Here is a 15,974-nt window from a genome sequence, read left to right as displayed (position 1 = left end):
TACAACATTTTTACTGCAGCTCCCTTTATCATCTGACCCTTGGCAACAGCTGTAATAAACATGATTATTAATAATAAGGTGAGGAGAGCTGGTATAATGGTTCTACCTCGTAGGCAGGGGCAGATATTCTTTCATAACTATAAGATCAATTTCTATTTTGCACCAGTTCTTTTGCAGGCTTCTTCAGCACAATATCTGAATGAATTCCAGTGGCACATTAAGTGATGGAGCTTGATATCAGTCACGTGTGATTTGTTCTTTTATCCTCTCCCCAGGGAGAGAATTATGTATGCAACGTACTGGTTATGTTGCTAGGGTTTTGTTTGGGATTTTTAACATATGCATTGCTGCATGTTTGCATTGAAGAAGCCCACATCAAAGCAGGTGCACTGCATTTGGACAGAAAGGTGGCAAGATTTTTGATGGCCTGTAGTTCCCATGGGATCTCTGCTATTGTCCCAGGCTCAACTCCGCAGACCACATTTACTGTCCCACTGACCTTCACCTTGTAGTGGAAAATCCCTATGTCCCTAATGACAGCTAAGGACTCTTCGGTCCTAAAATTACCCAGCTGGGTCAAAAGGTATTACCCTAGTACAGCATCCCCTGCCACTGTGCAGGGTCAGAGCTGCAAGAGCAGCACCTGCTCCAGCCCCAGAATGACCAACCCTTGTGTTCTATTTTCTGTTTTAACCCTACTCCCTGTAACCTGTGTACTGAGGCAGGTGAAAAGATGGTCTCATTTTTGGAAGGTGAGATTCTCTACTGAGGGATTCCCAGAGAGGGATAATGAGCCCTTTTGTAGGGCCAGTCTTTCTTTCGGGAGGGTCAGCACATGTGGGTAAAAGCAGATGCCCACAAGCACTGTCTGTGCTCCCTGCCACCACGCTTTTCATCAGCTCCAAATCCCCCAAAATTATGTGAGCTCTCAAGTGCTTCATTCTTGGAAGGGAGGAGAGCAATCAAAATGCCTTCAAAAGGCTTTTCCTGTGCTCTTTGTCACTTCATGAAACCTCACTCCTTCCTCTTGCAGTCATGTCAGGTTGGGCATTAACAACTCAGTGTCACCAGTGTCAATTTTTGACAGGGATGGCAGACGTCCTCTCCTGGTTTGGAAGCCTTTTGTGTGTAAGAAAGGCATGCCAGCAGTTTGCCATGTAGCTGTGGAATTTGTCTTTGTAGCCCAGAGGCTGGCTCTGAGCCCCACTTCACCACCTGGTACCAAAGGGACACTGTTCAGAAACAGAATCCTGGAGCAGAAACATTTGTGTTTGTGTCTGACTACCTGTCCTTCATGTGCCATTTCTCGTCTCGTGTCTCTTTCATGGGCAGATAGCAAATAGTTTAATCTGCACCAAAGTTTACTCCTAGGGCAGGCAGCACAAGTGGGAACTTCTGAGAGCTGCCATGTTTGCACAGCCTTCATGCACAGGTCACATCAAAAATGAGCATGTTACATTTGAACTAGGTGGTGGGAAGAATTATCTGGCCCAAATGATCCAGTGTCTGATCACTTTCATATTTTTAATATAAATATCTTCAGCCTACTCTCCTGAGGCAGGGGAATACCATTATTCCCATTTTGAGTGAAAGAAGGGGGCGGGGGGGGGGTGGGGGGGGAGGGTAAGTGGCTTGCCTAAAATGATACAGAGAGCATGTGATGGAAAGTGATACTCAATCCTTGGCCAACACCAAGACATCTTTCTCAGCTTTTAGAGACAACAGCTACATCCAGCCCCCTTTATTTATTTCTCTAGAAGCCATCATGCCAAAACCTCTGCTAAATTAGAGAGTGAGACTTAAGAAAAGCTTTCAGTGGATTGCTTTTCTCCATAAATGGAAATATCACAAATCATTCTGGGAAAACAGGTCTTTCTGTTCTCGTCCCTCTTTGTCTGCTTCTCTCCTTTTGGATGTCTTTTCCTCTGCCTCTGGCTCACAGTTTTCAGATGTATGGTCCTGACCATTTAAAAGTGTTCCTACCTCACAGGAAGGGAGTAGCTTTTCATTCTTTGGAACTTACTATTTTGCAATGGATTGCACTCTGCAGGCAAGCAAGACTTCTGAAAGGGACAGGGCTGCACAAAGAGGCACAAAAATAAACTGTATCACCAACAATACCGAGCTGGGTTCTCATCACGGGTAGCTCAGTCTGAGTATTGCTGCAGCAGGGCTGGTGGCTGCCAGCTGTCCTGGATAGACAGCTTATACCCAAACAATGATCCTGCCACACTGGAGGAGGTCTCTCTCAGAGATGAACACACAGTTGACATTGAATTTCATGTCTCTTAGACATTTGGTCCCTCTTGGCAGTATGAGAGATTGTCTCTGCTCCTAATGACCCAACTGGGCAACTTCTGTCCTTGGCCAGGCACTGGAAGGGTGCCTACTGCACCAATCCTGGCTCTTTTTCTTTGCATTTTCCAAAGTTTGGGCAGGCAAGAAGCAAACGGTGGTGATCTTGCCTAATGACACCCAGTAACACACAAAGGATACGGGGGCTGCTCTGTGCTTTTCCATGGACCTGGGCATCTGCAGCCTTCCAGTCCTGAGACAGGCTGATGCTCATCCCCGCCTTCTTTGCCGCCCGCACACCCCAAAGCAGGCTGTTCGGAGGATGCCCACACCGATACACCAGAGAGAGGGAGGCGGCTGTCATGAGTGAGAGAGACTGAGAAACAAGAGAGAGATCTGATGGTTGAACATGAGAAAGGATGAAGAGAGAGCCCAAACTGCACTGGGAAAGCTACAGGGAGGAGGTGGAAGCATGTAGTTAAAGTTTCTCTGAGAGGTGTATGGGAGAAGATAGAGACGCATGCCCTCTTTCAAGGTTCACAGCATGAAATACCTTGAGCTGGGAAGAATGGGAAGGGAAAAGGGACTCAAGTAGAGAGGAGATGTTGCTCTTACTTCCTTGGGGGTGTACTCAGAACCCTACATGCCCTCCCACATAATGATTTGATCTTGCTCAGGTGTTCAGGAGTATTAACTATAGGATGGCACACAGCTCTCACCATCCCTGGCTCTGCAGACCACACGTGCAGCACAAGAAAAGGCTGTTGTGTCAGACCTCAGCAGCACTGCTGAGTTGCTCCATCCCCCCTCTGTGCTTCCACCAGCACAGGTGCCAGGGAAGCTGCTGTACCATCTCAGCAGGCCACAGATGTCCGTCAGAGAATTGCCGAGTGACCTTGGCACAAGAAGTGACATCAAGGCCTTCCCCACACCAAGCGGGTTTCTGAACCGCTGCCATCCATCACTCACCTACTCCGTGCACTTTCGGAGCCGCTGGCATCAGCACACCCACACCATGCCCTGTTTAACACGTCCCTGTACGGCACCAGGCAGAGGAATGCTGTCACCCCCATTTTACAGGGTGGGACTCTGAGGCAGAGAGAAGTGGTTTTAACAGCACGCCTGTGGCAGAGCAAAAACTGAATCTTGTTCTCTTACATTCCCAGTTAGCGCATTAATGACCTAAATTCTGCATCCTTTCCCCATCCATCGCCCAGAGGAGCTAGGAGGCATGGGAGGAGAGGGTGTGGTAGCACAGGCGAACAGTCAGCATCCAAACCCACAGCACTCTGTGCTGAGCACAGACAAAGCAGGGGCTAAAGTGGGACCAACACTGCCCTCATGAATCCTGGTAGCATTGATCCAGGGAGGGGAATCAACCTGGCACAGCATATCAGCCTGTGGAGAAGGGCAGCTCCACAATGTCACAGCATTTTAAGCAAGCCAAGGCTTGACACTCCAATGGCCAAGCACCCTGCTGAGCCAGGTCAGCAAAGCCTTTGGGACACTGAGCACCAGTAGCAGATTTTCAAAGAGCCTGCATATCCCCTCAGCCTGCCTGAGCAGCCGAACCTCTAACCAGCTATCCCACGCAAGTCCATATAAAAGACAGCCTGCACCAGATGCAGCATCTTCCCCAAGCAGCTCAATTCTTTACATAGGAATTAATCAGCCTCAAATTCAGCAAGAAACAGAGCGGGGGAGAGGGAGAAAAAAGGAAGCAGGGAAAGGATGTCACACAGTGAGGGGGTTCCCAGATGCACTGCGTCTTCCCTCCCTGGCTGATTCCAACTGGGAGGCTCTGGCTGTGTGCCAGGAACATCACCTGGGAGGTGTATGCAGGTTCTGCCTGCTCCCCCAGCAAGTATGGGCAGGAGGAACTCAGTGTTCAGGATCTGCTGGGCAAGGAACTGAAATCTGAAGCTAGAGACCTCCCCAGTGCCCCAGAGTGTGCCAGTGTTCACATGCACTGTACAGCAGTGACCGCAGCCAAAGGACCAGGATGAGGAGCTGCTCATCTGTCACAGGCAGATGGCCCCAGGCAGCCAGGGGCGAGCAAGGGAAAGGACCCCCTTCATGCTGTATCTGCCTGCCTCAAAGGGATTTTAGTGGGCAAGTAGCAGGGTGGAAGTATGCCAAGGCAATTTCCTTGGCTATGAAGCTTTTCTTCCAGAAAAGCCACGGCTGAGAAGCAGACACTTTTTCAACGAGGTAACTGGATTGGGGATGAGTGATTAACAACCTTTCATAACCCACAGTTTCAGTGTGGGAATAGTATGTCAGAGCTACACAGAGAGGCTTTGTTCCTACTTTCTTCTCCTATTACTTACCTCTTAAGGCACACACACTCCTCTCTACTGTCTCTAGTCTCTTCATGCAAGCTCTTCAAATGAGCAGCTAAATGCGATAGGTACCTTGGAGGCATCAGACACAAGCCAGATGGATGCAGAAGAAGCCAACTTGGGGGTTGACATAAAGAAACCCACCCACCTGCCTTCCATTTACTCACCTATTTACTCAGGACTGCCTCCCAAAGCATCCCAAACATGAATCCATCAAAGCTTGGCCTCAAGAAGAAACTCAGGGAGAATCCTTTGAGTTTTATCCTTCCTCCATCTGTTCACAAATATCTGAAAGATCATTCAAATTCACCTGGAACAGACCTTCTAAGACATGACCTGGGGACCTGACATGGTGACTGCAGGTCTCAGCCTGGGTAGGGTTGGTCTGGAAGAGCTCTGTTGCTCTTCACAAAGGCAACAACCTCAAGTGTGGCAGCTTCATTTTCCCTTGCCCTGCACACCCAGCTGGTCCAGAAGCTGGGTTCAGGGTCAGGGTGGCAGGAGGCTTACCCAGGTTGCCACAGCATTTGTCACTCTTCAGACTCAGTCTCCAAATGCTTCCACTGAGGGACCAATGAGCCTGAGCCATTTTGTTGCTTGACCTCTGGTGAGGAGGCCCACGGGATCACCATGCCTACCCATGCACCTCATGCAGACACTGCATTTCTCCTTCCTGGACAGACTATGTCCATCACTTCTGTGTTGCCAGTCAGTGCAAGTGTCCAGAGGGAAATGGAATGGAGGGTAGGAGAAAAAAATTGTGGGAACCCCAGGAGATATAATGAAATCGTCTTTCACATGGTCAACCCTGTACAAGAATGGACAATCTGATCATTTGAGATATTAATTAATCAGTGGTCATGGTAGAAATTATGATGTGGCTTGAGGAGTACCTCTCTGGAGTGGTATTCAGGATGTCAAGAGGCGAGATGAGTGATGAAAATAAGAGTCTGGTAGACTAAGACTTGGAAGATGTCACTGGCCACCTGCTGGGATCGCCCTGTTGGTCATGGAGTGTGTGAAAAAGGGTGTCCCATGATTGAAACTAGCAGAAGTCCCTGTACATACACCAGCCTGATGGAACTGTGTCCAGCCCAGTTTCCTCCGCTTGTGGTGGAAGATTTTGCTCCCCCAGCACAAGGGTATTTTGCTGTTGAGCTGCACACACACACTTGCACCAAACTTCTTGTAGTCTCAGTCTGTGAGGATACAAGAGGAGGCCTGGCAAAGGTATGCAGAAACAGTCATATGGAGAAAGTAGATTAAGGGCTTTTGTTCTCACACCAAACCAGAACAAAGGGATGTATCCTGCCCACGGAATCAGAGGGCAGCAAATTCACAGCTGAGAGAAACAAATACTTTTGCAACCCACACATAATCATCCTGCCCTGATCCTCTCATTGCTGGGATCCATCGAGGCCATGCCAGGGGAAACACTGAGGTCTGATGATAAAACTCACAGTTATGCCTGTCCATGCTGAGGGAGGGCACCTTGGCACCTGTACTTTGCCCAGTATCTATCTCCTGCTCCCATCCCACCTCCCTCAGAGGCGGGCAGTGCTCTCCTGCCTGCCGTCAGCAGGAGCCACCGAGCTTCTGCTGCTCTCCTCTGCGGAGTGAGGCGTGCTGGGCCTGGTGGGCGTCAGGCTGGATCCTGACAGCAAACCCCACATTCCTGTGCAAATACCAGGGAGATACATGCTCAAGTGTGCAAGGAGAGGCCCCGGGCATTTCCCGGGCATGCACACACGAGTGGGCATGCTGCCTGGGAAGAAGGCAGGCGGGCACAAAAGGTGACGCAGAGGGCAGCTGTTCCTGCAAGGCAGGTTTTGGTGTTCTCATTTGTTCTTTTTTTTCTCTTGTTCCCTAGGGAATTTTAAAGGTCTGTGTAAGCAAATCGATCACTTCCCTGAGGATGCAGATTATGAAGCCGATACAGCAGAATATTTCCTCCGTAAGTCCGCAGGCTCTTTCTGCAATGGCTCGTAGGTGCTAGCGTCGGGCGCCTTTTGTTTTCTGAATACAGGGTGGGGGAGACACTGGGACCTGTGAGGCTCAGTGGAAAACCCAGAGCCTTGTCACCCCCTAAAAATGACTCCACTCTCACCTCCCAGGGACCCTGCCCATGAGACAGTGCAAATTCAAACTCACAGTAACAACAAATGGCATTTTTATTTATTAGCAGAAATTAATTGTGATATAAAATCAGACTCTTAATTCAAATCCACTGAAAAACTGCTGAGGTCAGACTGGCCTAGCTGGGGTAGTGCGTGTGTGTGTGAGTGTGCATGTCCTCCTGAAGCAGAGGAAGTTTGTATTCCCTTATCTGATATTCCAGTGGCACTAGACTTAAGAAATTACCTGGATTTTGACTGAGGAGCTCTTATTGCTGTCTTCACCTTTTCCCAAACACCGCTTCCCTACGGAGGCTGCAGATCTGTTCTTTGCTGGTTTTAGCGATGGGAGCAGGAAGCAGGAATAAGGACAGTCAGAGCCCTTTGAAGGAAAGACTTGGTGCTCACCCAGAGCCCTTAGAGGGGTGCTGAACCCTAGGCACAAGGCATGTCTGCAATGAAACCTGGCCCGAGCTCCACATCCAGCCTGAGATGTGTGAGCGAAGCTCACAACACTTTGCGCAGCAGCACCCTGGCCAGTAGGACAGACCCACATCATGCCCTGCCTGGTTGCTCTCCCCAGCCAGCATTTCCACCCACCCCAGAGGCAGGAGCTTACTCTTCCTTTAGCACAGCTGAGCAGGGAACACTCCTTTTAGGTCTTCACCTTGCTATCCTGCCCTCCCTCCACAAGCCCAACATCTTTTGACATCATGAGATCTTCTCCCAACAGAAATCTGAGATAAGTGCTTTTGACCTTCCAAGGTTAATCATCAGAGGCTTCCAAAGACCGGGAGTCTTTCAGAATAGCTCCTTGTCATCCGGGTGTGCTCCAAGCCAGATGTGGAGACCCAGCCCTGCGGCAGGGATGAGAGAGATAATTTAGGATCTGTGAGCCTCATTTGTATGTGAAAAGAGGCAGATCTTATGCTGCTTCCTCTTGGTTTCTCAAACAGTCTTTCATCCACTGTAAATTGTAAATAACCAAGGGAGATTGCTTCTTTCAGCTGCCTTTCTGCAGCACCGGTCTCTTAATTGCTGCATGGCCCCTGAACAGCAGAGCTGAAGACAGGGGTTTGATCCAGTTTGGCACAGGGATGGCAAAGGTTTGCAGGCTGCCTCCGAGGGCAAACCAGCCCTGGCAGAGCTGCTTGAGAGCAAGGAAGCTGCTTGCAGCATCAATTGCACTTCAGAAAAAAGAGTTCGGGGAAGGGGCCAAACATCTCAAGAAGAATGGGTTTGTTCCCTCAGAGAGAACAAGATCTGAAGACAAAAACCAGCCCAATGTCAGGACCTGACAGTGTTCCCAGGGGAGAGCCCTTTTTAAGAAAGAACCAGGTTCAAAGAGAGATTTAGCAAGTCAATAAAGGATGACTTGGGTCATTCCTGAGGGAACTGGGATTTCTGCTGGCTTAGACCTGCCTGGAGAAGGACCCCACTGAATAGCTTCTTCCCAGAACTTCTGTAAAACCAGAGTCCATGGGTGCTCTGCATGGGCAATGCCTGGCGGTACCATCAGAAACAGCTAGGAAGTTGTTTATCAGTATCAGAGTAGGCAATTTCCTCATGCCCCAGGGGACCAGGACTGTGATGGGGCAGTGTCCGTAGCCTGGCTAGAAGGGCTTAGCCATTATTTCTGCCAGCCATCCACATAAGTTGTCTTAGGACTTTTGAAATTAAATGCTGTTATCAGAGAGGGACCAGAAGCATCCCTGTGTTTCCTTGCTAGCAGACGCAGATGAATTTAGGGAGCATACACCACCAGCCCCTATTCTTTAGGCCACAGGCCCTGGAGCCAGGAAGACTGGATGATATTCTCCCCCTTTCTTGCTGGCATGGTCCTCCTGAAAGGCTGAAGAAGGCTACTTTCCTTCTCCATCACATGACAGCTGCAGCTTCCCATGTCAGTCAGCAACTTTGTGTTCTCCCAACAGATGTGAATTTCAGAATTAAGACAGAGATAAAACTGATGTAGTCAGGACCAGGTTTCAGGACAGACCAAGCATCCTTCTAGAAACCCTCTCAAGAGTGGGTGTCTGGTTGACGTTTGCTTCCTGCCATTTAAGCTTCCCTTCGTCAAATGCCACCTTGTTTTCCAGAAGCTATTAAGATGGTTATTACTGTTATCCTGTTCCCTGAAACACAGCCAAGAAGAGCTGGAAAGCAAGCAAGAGAGGTTTCTCCCTGCCTTCTGCATTCCCCATGCACAGGCAGTGGGTTAGGCCCCGCTCAAAGAGCTGATTGCTTGTGCCTAGCAGGATCCAGGGGCCAGCAGGGTCTTTCAAGCAGGGTCTCTGCTCACTTAAGAAAAAGTCATGCATTTGCTTCATTGGGATCATTCTTGCAGGCAAGGAAGGATTAGCTTTCATCCCCCTTCCAGATCTTTGCTCCACAAGCAGAATTGCACCAGCCCGTCTGATACCTTTCTTTATCAAGCAAGGCTTCATTTCACACTTTAACAGCTTATTTTCTCTTGTGAAGGGAGGAGAGAAGGCCTTCCTAGTTTAAAAAAAATAGGAATATTCGCAACGCAGACTCAGGCAGAGCGCTGGCTCCCACTGAGCCGCCCACGAGCGGTGTGTGCGTGTGTGCCTGTGTGCGTGGGTGTGCGTACACACAGACTTGGCCTTTCGCTGCGTGAACACGAGTCAGGCCCCCCAGAAGCTTTGGGGTATGTTTTGCATGCACATATGAGCATATACGTGCATCTGTGCATCCATGCCATTGCCCTCTGCTGGCTGAGCTCTTCCCATATCGACCGATGGAGAGTGTGCGTGTGTGGGAGCTGGCACATCCTAACCCATCACTGCCCTCTGGAAGGAGCCCAGTCATTTAATCACTAGGATAAGCCCCGCATTTCGGCACACAGGGCTGTGACTTTTTCTTCTCGGTCCTCACTGCAGCTGCAGCGCAGTGCATGGCACCACAAGCTCCTTCTCAGCCCTAAAAAAAACCAAAAAACTTCTCCTTGAGATGCTCATGCCCTTTCGGGAGGATTTGAGATTGAGCAGCTCTGCAGGAAGCATTTGGGTTGCTGTTCTTTGAAGTGCAGGCTTGAGCGGCAGAGCCCCGCAGAAGGAGAAGCTGAATGGTGCCTGGGCTCCCCTTCCAGCCCACAGTCCCCCCGAAAAGAGAGGAAAAGACAGCGTGAGGGGGCACAGACAAGGCAGGCAGGCAGGCTCCCAACTCAGCCACCAGCCCCGCAGTCTCCTCTACCTCTCTGCGCTGAACCGCCAGCTTCGTGACAGCAGCAGTGGCCAGGGCATGGGAGAGTTGTTTTGGACCACTCTCTTTTTCTGACACACTTTGTTTCTCTCTCTCTCCCTCTCTCCCTCCATCACCCAATGCCTTTATCTCTCCTTAAATTACTCCCCTACTGCACATTGCCCTCTGCCTCTCCCCTTCACCCCCACCCACAAAACGTGCTCGCGTGCCCCCATCCCCTCACTCTGGTGCCATTTCCATGCCCCTGTTTGCTGTCTCTCACACCTGTGTTGTTCTTTCTGCCCTGCCCTCCCTCTCTCCTCTGCAGGGGCTGTTAGAGCCTCTAGTATTTTCCCGATCCTGAGTGTGATTCTGCTTTTCATGGGTGGACTCTGCATTGCAGCCAGCGAGTTCTACAAAACCCGACACAACATCATCCTTAGTGCCGGCATCTTCTTCGTGTCTGCAGGTAAAGGGATGCACAGGGCCTGATGCCCCAGGGGTGGGCTCCAGGGGTTGGGGGGCATTTGCCCAGGCAGGAGAGTGTGCAGGGGTGCAGTTGCCCAGGCAGAAGAGTGTGCATTTCCCAGCCCTTATTTGGGCTGAAAGCAGCACCACAGGGATGCCTCTCCATGCTGCCTGCTTGCCCAGCAGGGAGAATTTCCCTAATATCTGACATCTCTCAGGGACCAGGAGTGCACTCCAGGGAAGCAGCAGGCACCTGAGGAGGGTTTTGCCTGAGTTTCCCGAAGAAAACTGCCCATCCAGGAGGGGACAGGCAGGGATTCAACCCCACAGCCCCCACCACTGCCACGTGTGACCTTCCTGACATCTCCTTCTCTCTCCCCTGCCGGACGGCTTGCAGGTCTGAGTAATATAATTGGCATCATCGTATACATATCAGCCAACGCTGGAGACCCCTCCAAGAGTGACTCCAAGAAGAACAGCTACTCCTACGGTTGGTCCTTCTATTTCGGGGCCCTGTCCTTCATTATAGCCGAGATGGTGGGAGTGCTGGCTGTCCACATGTTCATAGACCGGCACAAACAGCTGCGTGCCAACGCTCGTGCCACGGACTACCTCCAGTCCTCCGCCATCACCCGCATCCCCAGCTACCGGTACCGCTATCAGAGACGCAGTCGCTCCAGCTCCCGCTCCACTGAGCCTTCACACTCCAGGGATGCCTCTCCCGTCGGGATCAAAGGGTTCAACACCCTCCCATCAACAGAGATCTCGATGTACACCCTGACCAGGGACCCGCTGAAGGCAACCACCACCCCCACCGCCACCTACAACTCCGACAGGGATAACAGTTTCCTCCAGGTTCACAACTGTATCCAGAAAGAGAACAAGGACTCTATCCACACCAACACAGCCAACCGCCGGACCACCCCGGTATGAAGCCGTCGCCAGGAGCTGAAAATGGGGCAGGAACGGGCAGGAGGAGACGGGGGTGGGCTGCAGGGTGGGGAGGGCGGAAGGGGGCAGGGGGCAGCAGGGGGGGTGGGGAAGGAGGAGGTGGAAGCGCCCCTTGGTGGAGTGGGGACCTTCCCAATGCAAAAAAAAAAAAAAAATCCACAAAAAAACCAACAAAAGCAAACAAAAAAACTGACAAAAAAATAAAAAAAAAAACAACGAAGGAACAAGCAGATAAGCAGACAAACAAGCGAGTGAACAAAAATAAAACCAAACAAACGAAAAGGAAACATGAGGAAAGAGACAACAGTGAAAAAAATTCTTAAAAAAAAAAAAAGAAAAAGAAAAAAGAAAAAAAAGAAAAACCTTTAAACTGAGAGAAAGAGATTTAAAAAATAGAAATAAATTTAAAAGAAAATGCATGATTTCCCATGTACCATTATTTTAACATTTAATAAAAACAGATTAAAAAAAAATAAAAGGGAACCAAGAAATAAAAAATGACAATAAATCAAGTGGGAGGAAGAGGAGGAGGCAGCTTTTTTAATTTTGGGAGGTTTTATTATTTTATTTTATGGTTTGTTTCCCACTTTAACCCAGCACAAGCTTCTTGGGGAACAGGGGATGGGTGTTCGGCTGCCAGTGACTTCAGTGTTCTTGGGCCAGTTATGGAGGATCCTGGGTGCTGGAGTTAGCCATGACCCACTCTGTTCCCCTGAGACCCATGGGGACCCACTCCATTCCCCTAGGATCCGTGGGGATCCACTCATCCTCCACAGGTACCTAGGGGTTTAAAGTGACCCTAGGGAGTGCAGGAGCTGATGCTGAGTCACCCCTCCACAGTGTCCCCAGGGGGGTCCCCACTTCCCCAGCCCTTGGGACCCTGGGGTTAACGGTGACAGTGCAAAAAAACAAACAGACACAGTAAATAAAGACACACAAGCAGAGACAAAAAAAAAAAAAAAAAAAAAAAAAGGACAAAAGAGGTTTCTTAAAAAATAAAGTGGCAATTTTTTAATAAAACAACAACTATAAATAAATGTAAATATAATAAGTGGATTTACTTGCAAGAAGAACAGATAGTATTTTTTTTCTTTTAATTTTTGTTTTCTTCAGCTTTAAACTGTGAAAAAAAGTAAAAAAGGGAAAGAGGCAGCAGGGAGCTGTGTGGGAGGCGCAGGTGGGGGGGGGGGGCTGGTGGAGGACAGCTGGGGCTCCCATCCTTTCAGGGTGATGATGCTGTGGGGGGGACACACACGGGATGCTGTGGGGGGGGACAGCACTCACGCACACGTGTGCCATGCTCACACACTCGTGCCCTGGTGGGCGCATGCTCTCCTGTGAATGCTCCAGAGGCTCCGCAGGGTGGCCACGCACCCCTCAAATCTGCCCAGATCCACCCTTGGGTCACATCAGTGGGGCTGCAGCCACGCAGGGGCACGGTCAGGCCACCCAGCCGCACCCCGAAATCGCTCCCGTCCTCGCCTGGGCACAGGCAGCACACCCTGAGCCGAAGGCGGCCCCGGGCTGTGATCCGCCCTGCCTGCCATCCCCACCTCCGAGCCCCCAGCGCCCCTCCAGCTGCCGCGCCAGCGGCTGTCCCATGCCCGCCGGCTTTTGCCCTCCTCCCCACCCCTCTCCTGGGTCCCCCACTGCCGTGGTCGCCTCCACAACAGCAAGGCAAGGCGAGCTGGGTCCCCCCATCCCTCCCGGGCCCCCGGGCCTGGCTGCTCCCTGCCTGGGGCAGCGGGGAGCCAGCTGTCAGCGCATCTCCCTCCACCAGAGCTGGGGGCGGAGGGGAGGCGGCAGCAGGGCTGATGGGTGCCTCTGTGACACCCGCGGACACCGGCCAGCCCGGGGCGAGGACAGGGCCCCTTTGGGGCTGCCCCCCGAAAGCAGAAGTGCCCGGGGCAGGCAGAAATGCCCAGAGTTTGCAGGATGGGGCCGCTGAGCCCTTCGGCAGCGCAGACCCACTTTTCGACTTTTTTTCCGTCCCCATTCCTGCTGCTCCAGTTTTAGGAGCTGCGCAGTCCCCGCTCCAGGTCCCAGCGGGGGTTCTGCTTTAAAGCAGCCAGATCCTCCCCGCTCCCCCCGACCCACTGCTACCTCACCCCCCCTTCCCTGCCCTGGGGTAGGGCGGGGGGGCAGCAGAGGGACGGGGTCACCCCCAAAATCGGCATCACAGGGCAAGAGGTGGATGCGAGCGCCTCGGCTGGGTGTTCAGACCCTACCCCACTGCTGACATCCTCTCCCGTGGCCTCCCAGCCCTTTCAGAAGGATTCACACGGGACATCCACCCCCTCCGAGGCGCCCAGAGGAATAAGTTAAAGCCGGCTCCCCAGCGCAGAGGGAAGGTGGCGCTGGGGTTTCCATCCTCACCCAACCCTGCTCGGAGCTGGGGAGCATTCACAGGGCTGAGTGCGCCCTGGGGCCAGGCGGGGACAGTGCGGGAGGGCGCCGGGACAGCGTGTGCAGGAGGCAAGGGCTGGCGGGGAAGATTTTCCGCAGGGTGTTGCTCATGTCCAGCTCAAACCAGTACAAGAAACCAACCTCCATTTTCTTTATTTCGTGGGTTTTTTTCAGACTGTTAAAAAGAAAAAAATTTTAAAAAGAGAAAATGACAAAAAAAAAAAATCCTGGTACATGAAATAAAGATTTTTTTTTTATAACTTGGTCCTCGTTTATGTGCATTTATTGGGGGGTATTTGTAGCACCAGAAGAGTTCCTCAAAACCTAACGAGAATCTACTGCTGTGGACAATTTCGTCCTAGCTGGCAATTCAGAGGATGGTCTTGCTTCAAGACGGTCTTCAAGATACAGGAATGGATGAGGCAAGGGGAGAGGGCTTTGCCACAACTTTTTATTTTAAGTAAGTGTAGGTAAACTCAAGTCATACATGGGCTTTCTCTGCTGCCCTCCAAAACATCTGTTCCAGCCTCTCTTTAGCCTCCAGCATCTCCCCTCCTGTTCCATTCTTTCTGAAGATACCACAAAGGCTGATGCTCCAATTCCTGCTGGCAAACAGTGGCTCTTGTGGCAAGCCAAGAATTGCCAGCAAGGTCAAAATTCATACACACTGGAGGGCTCAAAAAGAAAGTGACCCCAGCATTGTTTTGGGGTTTTGTTCAGCCACTCATGGCAATTTCCTCAATAGCTGGGTTGGCAGTGGGTGCCTGGTGGGAATGCTCAGCATAGGAGCTTGGAGCAGGGGAATAACTTATAGCTGGAGATGCAGACCCAGAAACAGATAAGGTGACAGCAGAGCAGGGAGACGAGATCCCTACAAAGGGGACTAGGGTCCTGGCACATCCCCTCACCTCCCACTCCCCATTGGCAGCAAGGATGTCACCAGTGAGCCTCCCTTCACTCTGCACTGGACTCTCACTTCCCATGAGACCCTCCATGGCTTTCTGAATCAGACCAGAATCCCCATCAGATTCTGTCACCACTAGCTCGGACAGATGGCATGGAAAGACAGCCACATGAGTGACAAGGCCTCTCTGTGTGTGACCCACAGCAGACAAGTGAGACCTCGAGCTGAATGAGCAGCTGGGACCAGGGGAATTTATTTGGCAGGAGCAAGGAAGGCACAGCTGGCTCCAGGAGTCCCAGCAGACACTGGTGGGCCACAGTGTGATCACAGCACTGCAGTTCTCCCTGCTGCCCAATGCACCTCACACATGTTGATACCTGTGCACAGCAACTGTATTCCCTGGCCAGCCCCAGTGGGTCCTCACTCTGGCCCTCACTGCACCCCCTCTAGCACAAACTCCTCCAGCTCATCCCTCTTCTTTGGGCTCCTGGTAGCACCTAACACCCACCCCAGCATTCCAGCTGGCAGGACGCTTCATTGCCAAGGTAATTGGGGGCACCCGCCGACCCATTTCTGCTCCTCCTCCAGGGACCCTTCCCAGCAGCAGTGTTGCCAAGAAGGAGGGCATAGGGAGGGGAGAGGCAGCAAAGCAGGCCAGAAGCCTGTCTGGGGGACACCAGGGAGCTCCCAACCCTGCCACATGCACATCTAGGAGGCAGCTGCCTTCCCACCCCATCTAGTGCACAGACACCCCCAAACCTTCTCACCTCCTCCTCATCTCCTCGCCTGGTTCTGAAGCCTGCAGTGCTGAGTGATCCTGCTCAGGCATGAGTGGGATAAGCTGAAGGAGCTCCCCTGCATTTCCTCCATCCACCCTGTGATGCTTCCAGTCCTGGCCTGCTGCAGAGCCTGGGGAAAGAGTGTGCTCCCTCACCCTTGCCCGTGCCAGCGAGGCACTGGGGAGATGTGGCTACACTTCCCACAGAACGTCTTGCCTGTAGCAAAGGGGCTGCATGGCTGTCCCCCTCTGCAAAACTCCATGAAGGGCTCCTTCCTCACAGGGTGCAGATGCTTCTCCCCTTCTCTATCTGGCTTTTATGGGATAAAGCAGCACTGGCCTGAAATTAGGTGTGGGGAATGCTCCTCAGACAGTGCCAGCCTCCATGCCTTAATAATTAGTACTAATATTCAGCACTTATACAGCACTTTTCATGTTCAAAGCACTTTGCAAACATTAACTAATTAATGTCATATTAAGTGATGTCTTAGAGGGGCAGCATCGAAAGCAAA

General features: G+C 51.4%; 1 protein-coding gene across 1 annotated transcript in view; it reads left to right on the top strand.

Moving 5' to 3' along the window:
* LOC131573214 (voltage-dependent calcium channel gamma-2 subunit) overlaps nt 1-11,356 on the top strand; it is a 50,962-nt gene extending 39,606 nt beyond the window's left edge. The window contains exons 2-4 of the mRNA XM_058826943.1: nt 6,508-6,591; nt 10,284-10,424; nt 10,821-11,356. Coding sequence (XP_058682926.1) covers nt 6,508-6,591; nt 10,284-10,424; nt 10,821-11,356 — 761 coding nt within the window. The remainder of the gene's footprint in view (nt 1-6,507; nt 6,592-10,283; nt 10,425-10,820) is intronic.
* Nucleotides 11,357-15,974: the final 4,618 nt, after the last annotated feature.

This window comes from Poecile atricapillus, chromosome Z, assembly GCF_030490865.1.
Source record: "Poecile atricapillus isolate bPoeAtr1 chromosome Z, bPoeAtr1.hap1, whole genome shotgun sequence".
Taxonomy (NCBI): Eukaryota; Metazoa; Chordata; class Aves; order Passeriformes; family Paridae; genus Poecile; species Poecile atricapillus.
Note: the sequence above shows the minus strand (reverse complement) of the source record. Positions and strands in the feature narration are given on the sequence as shown.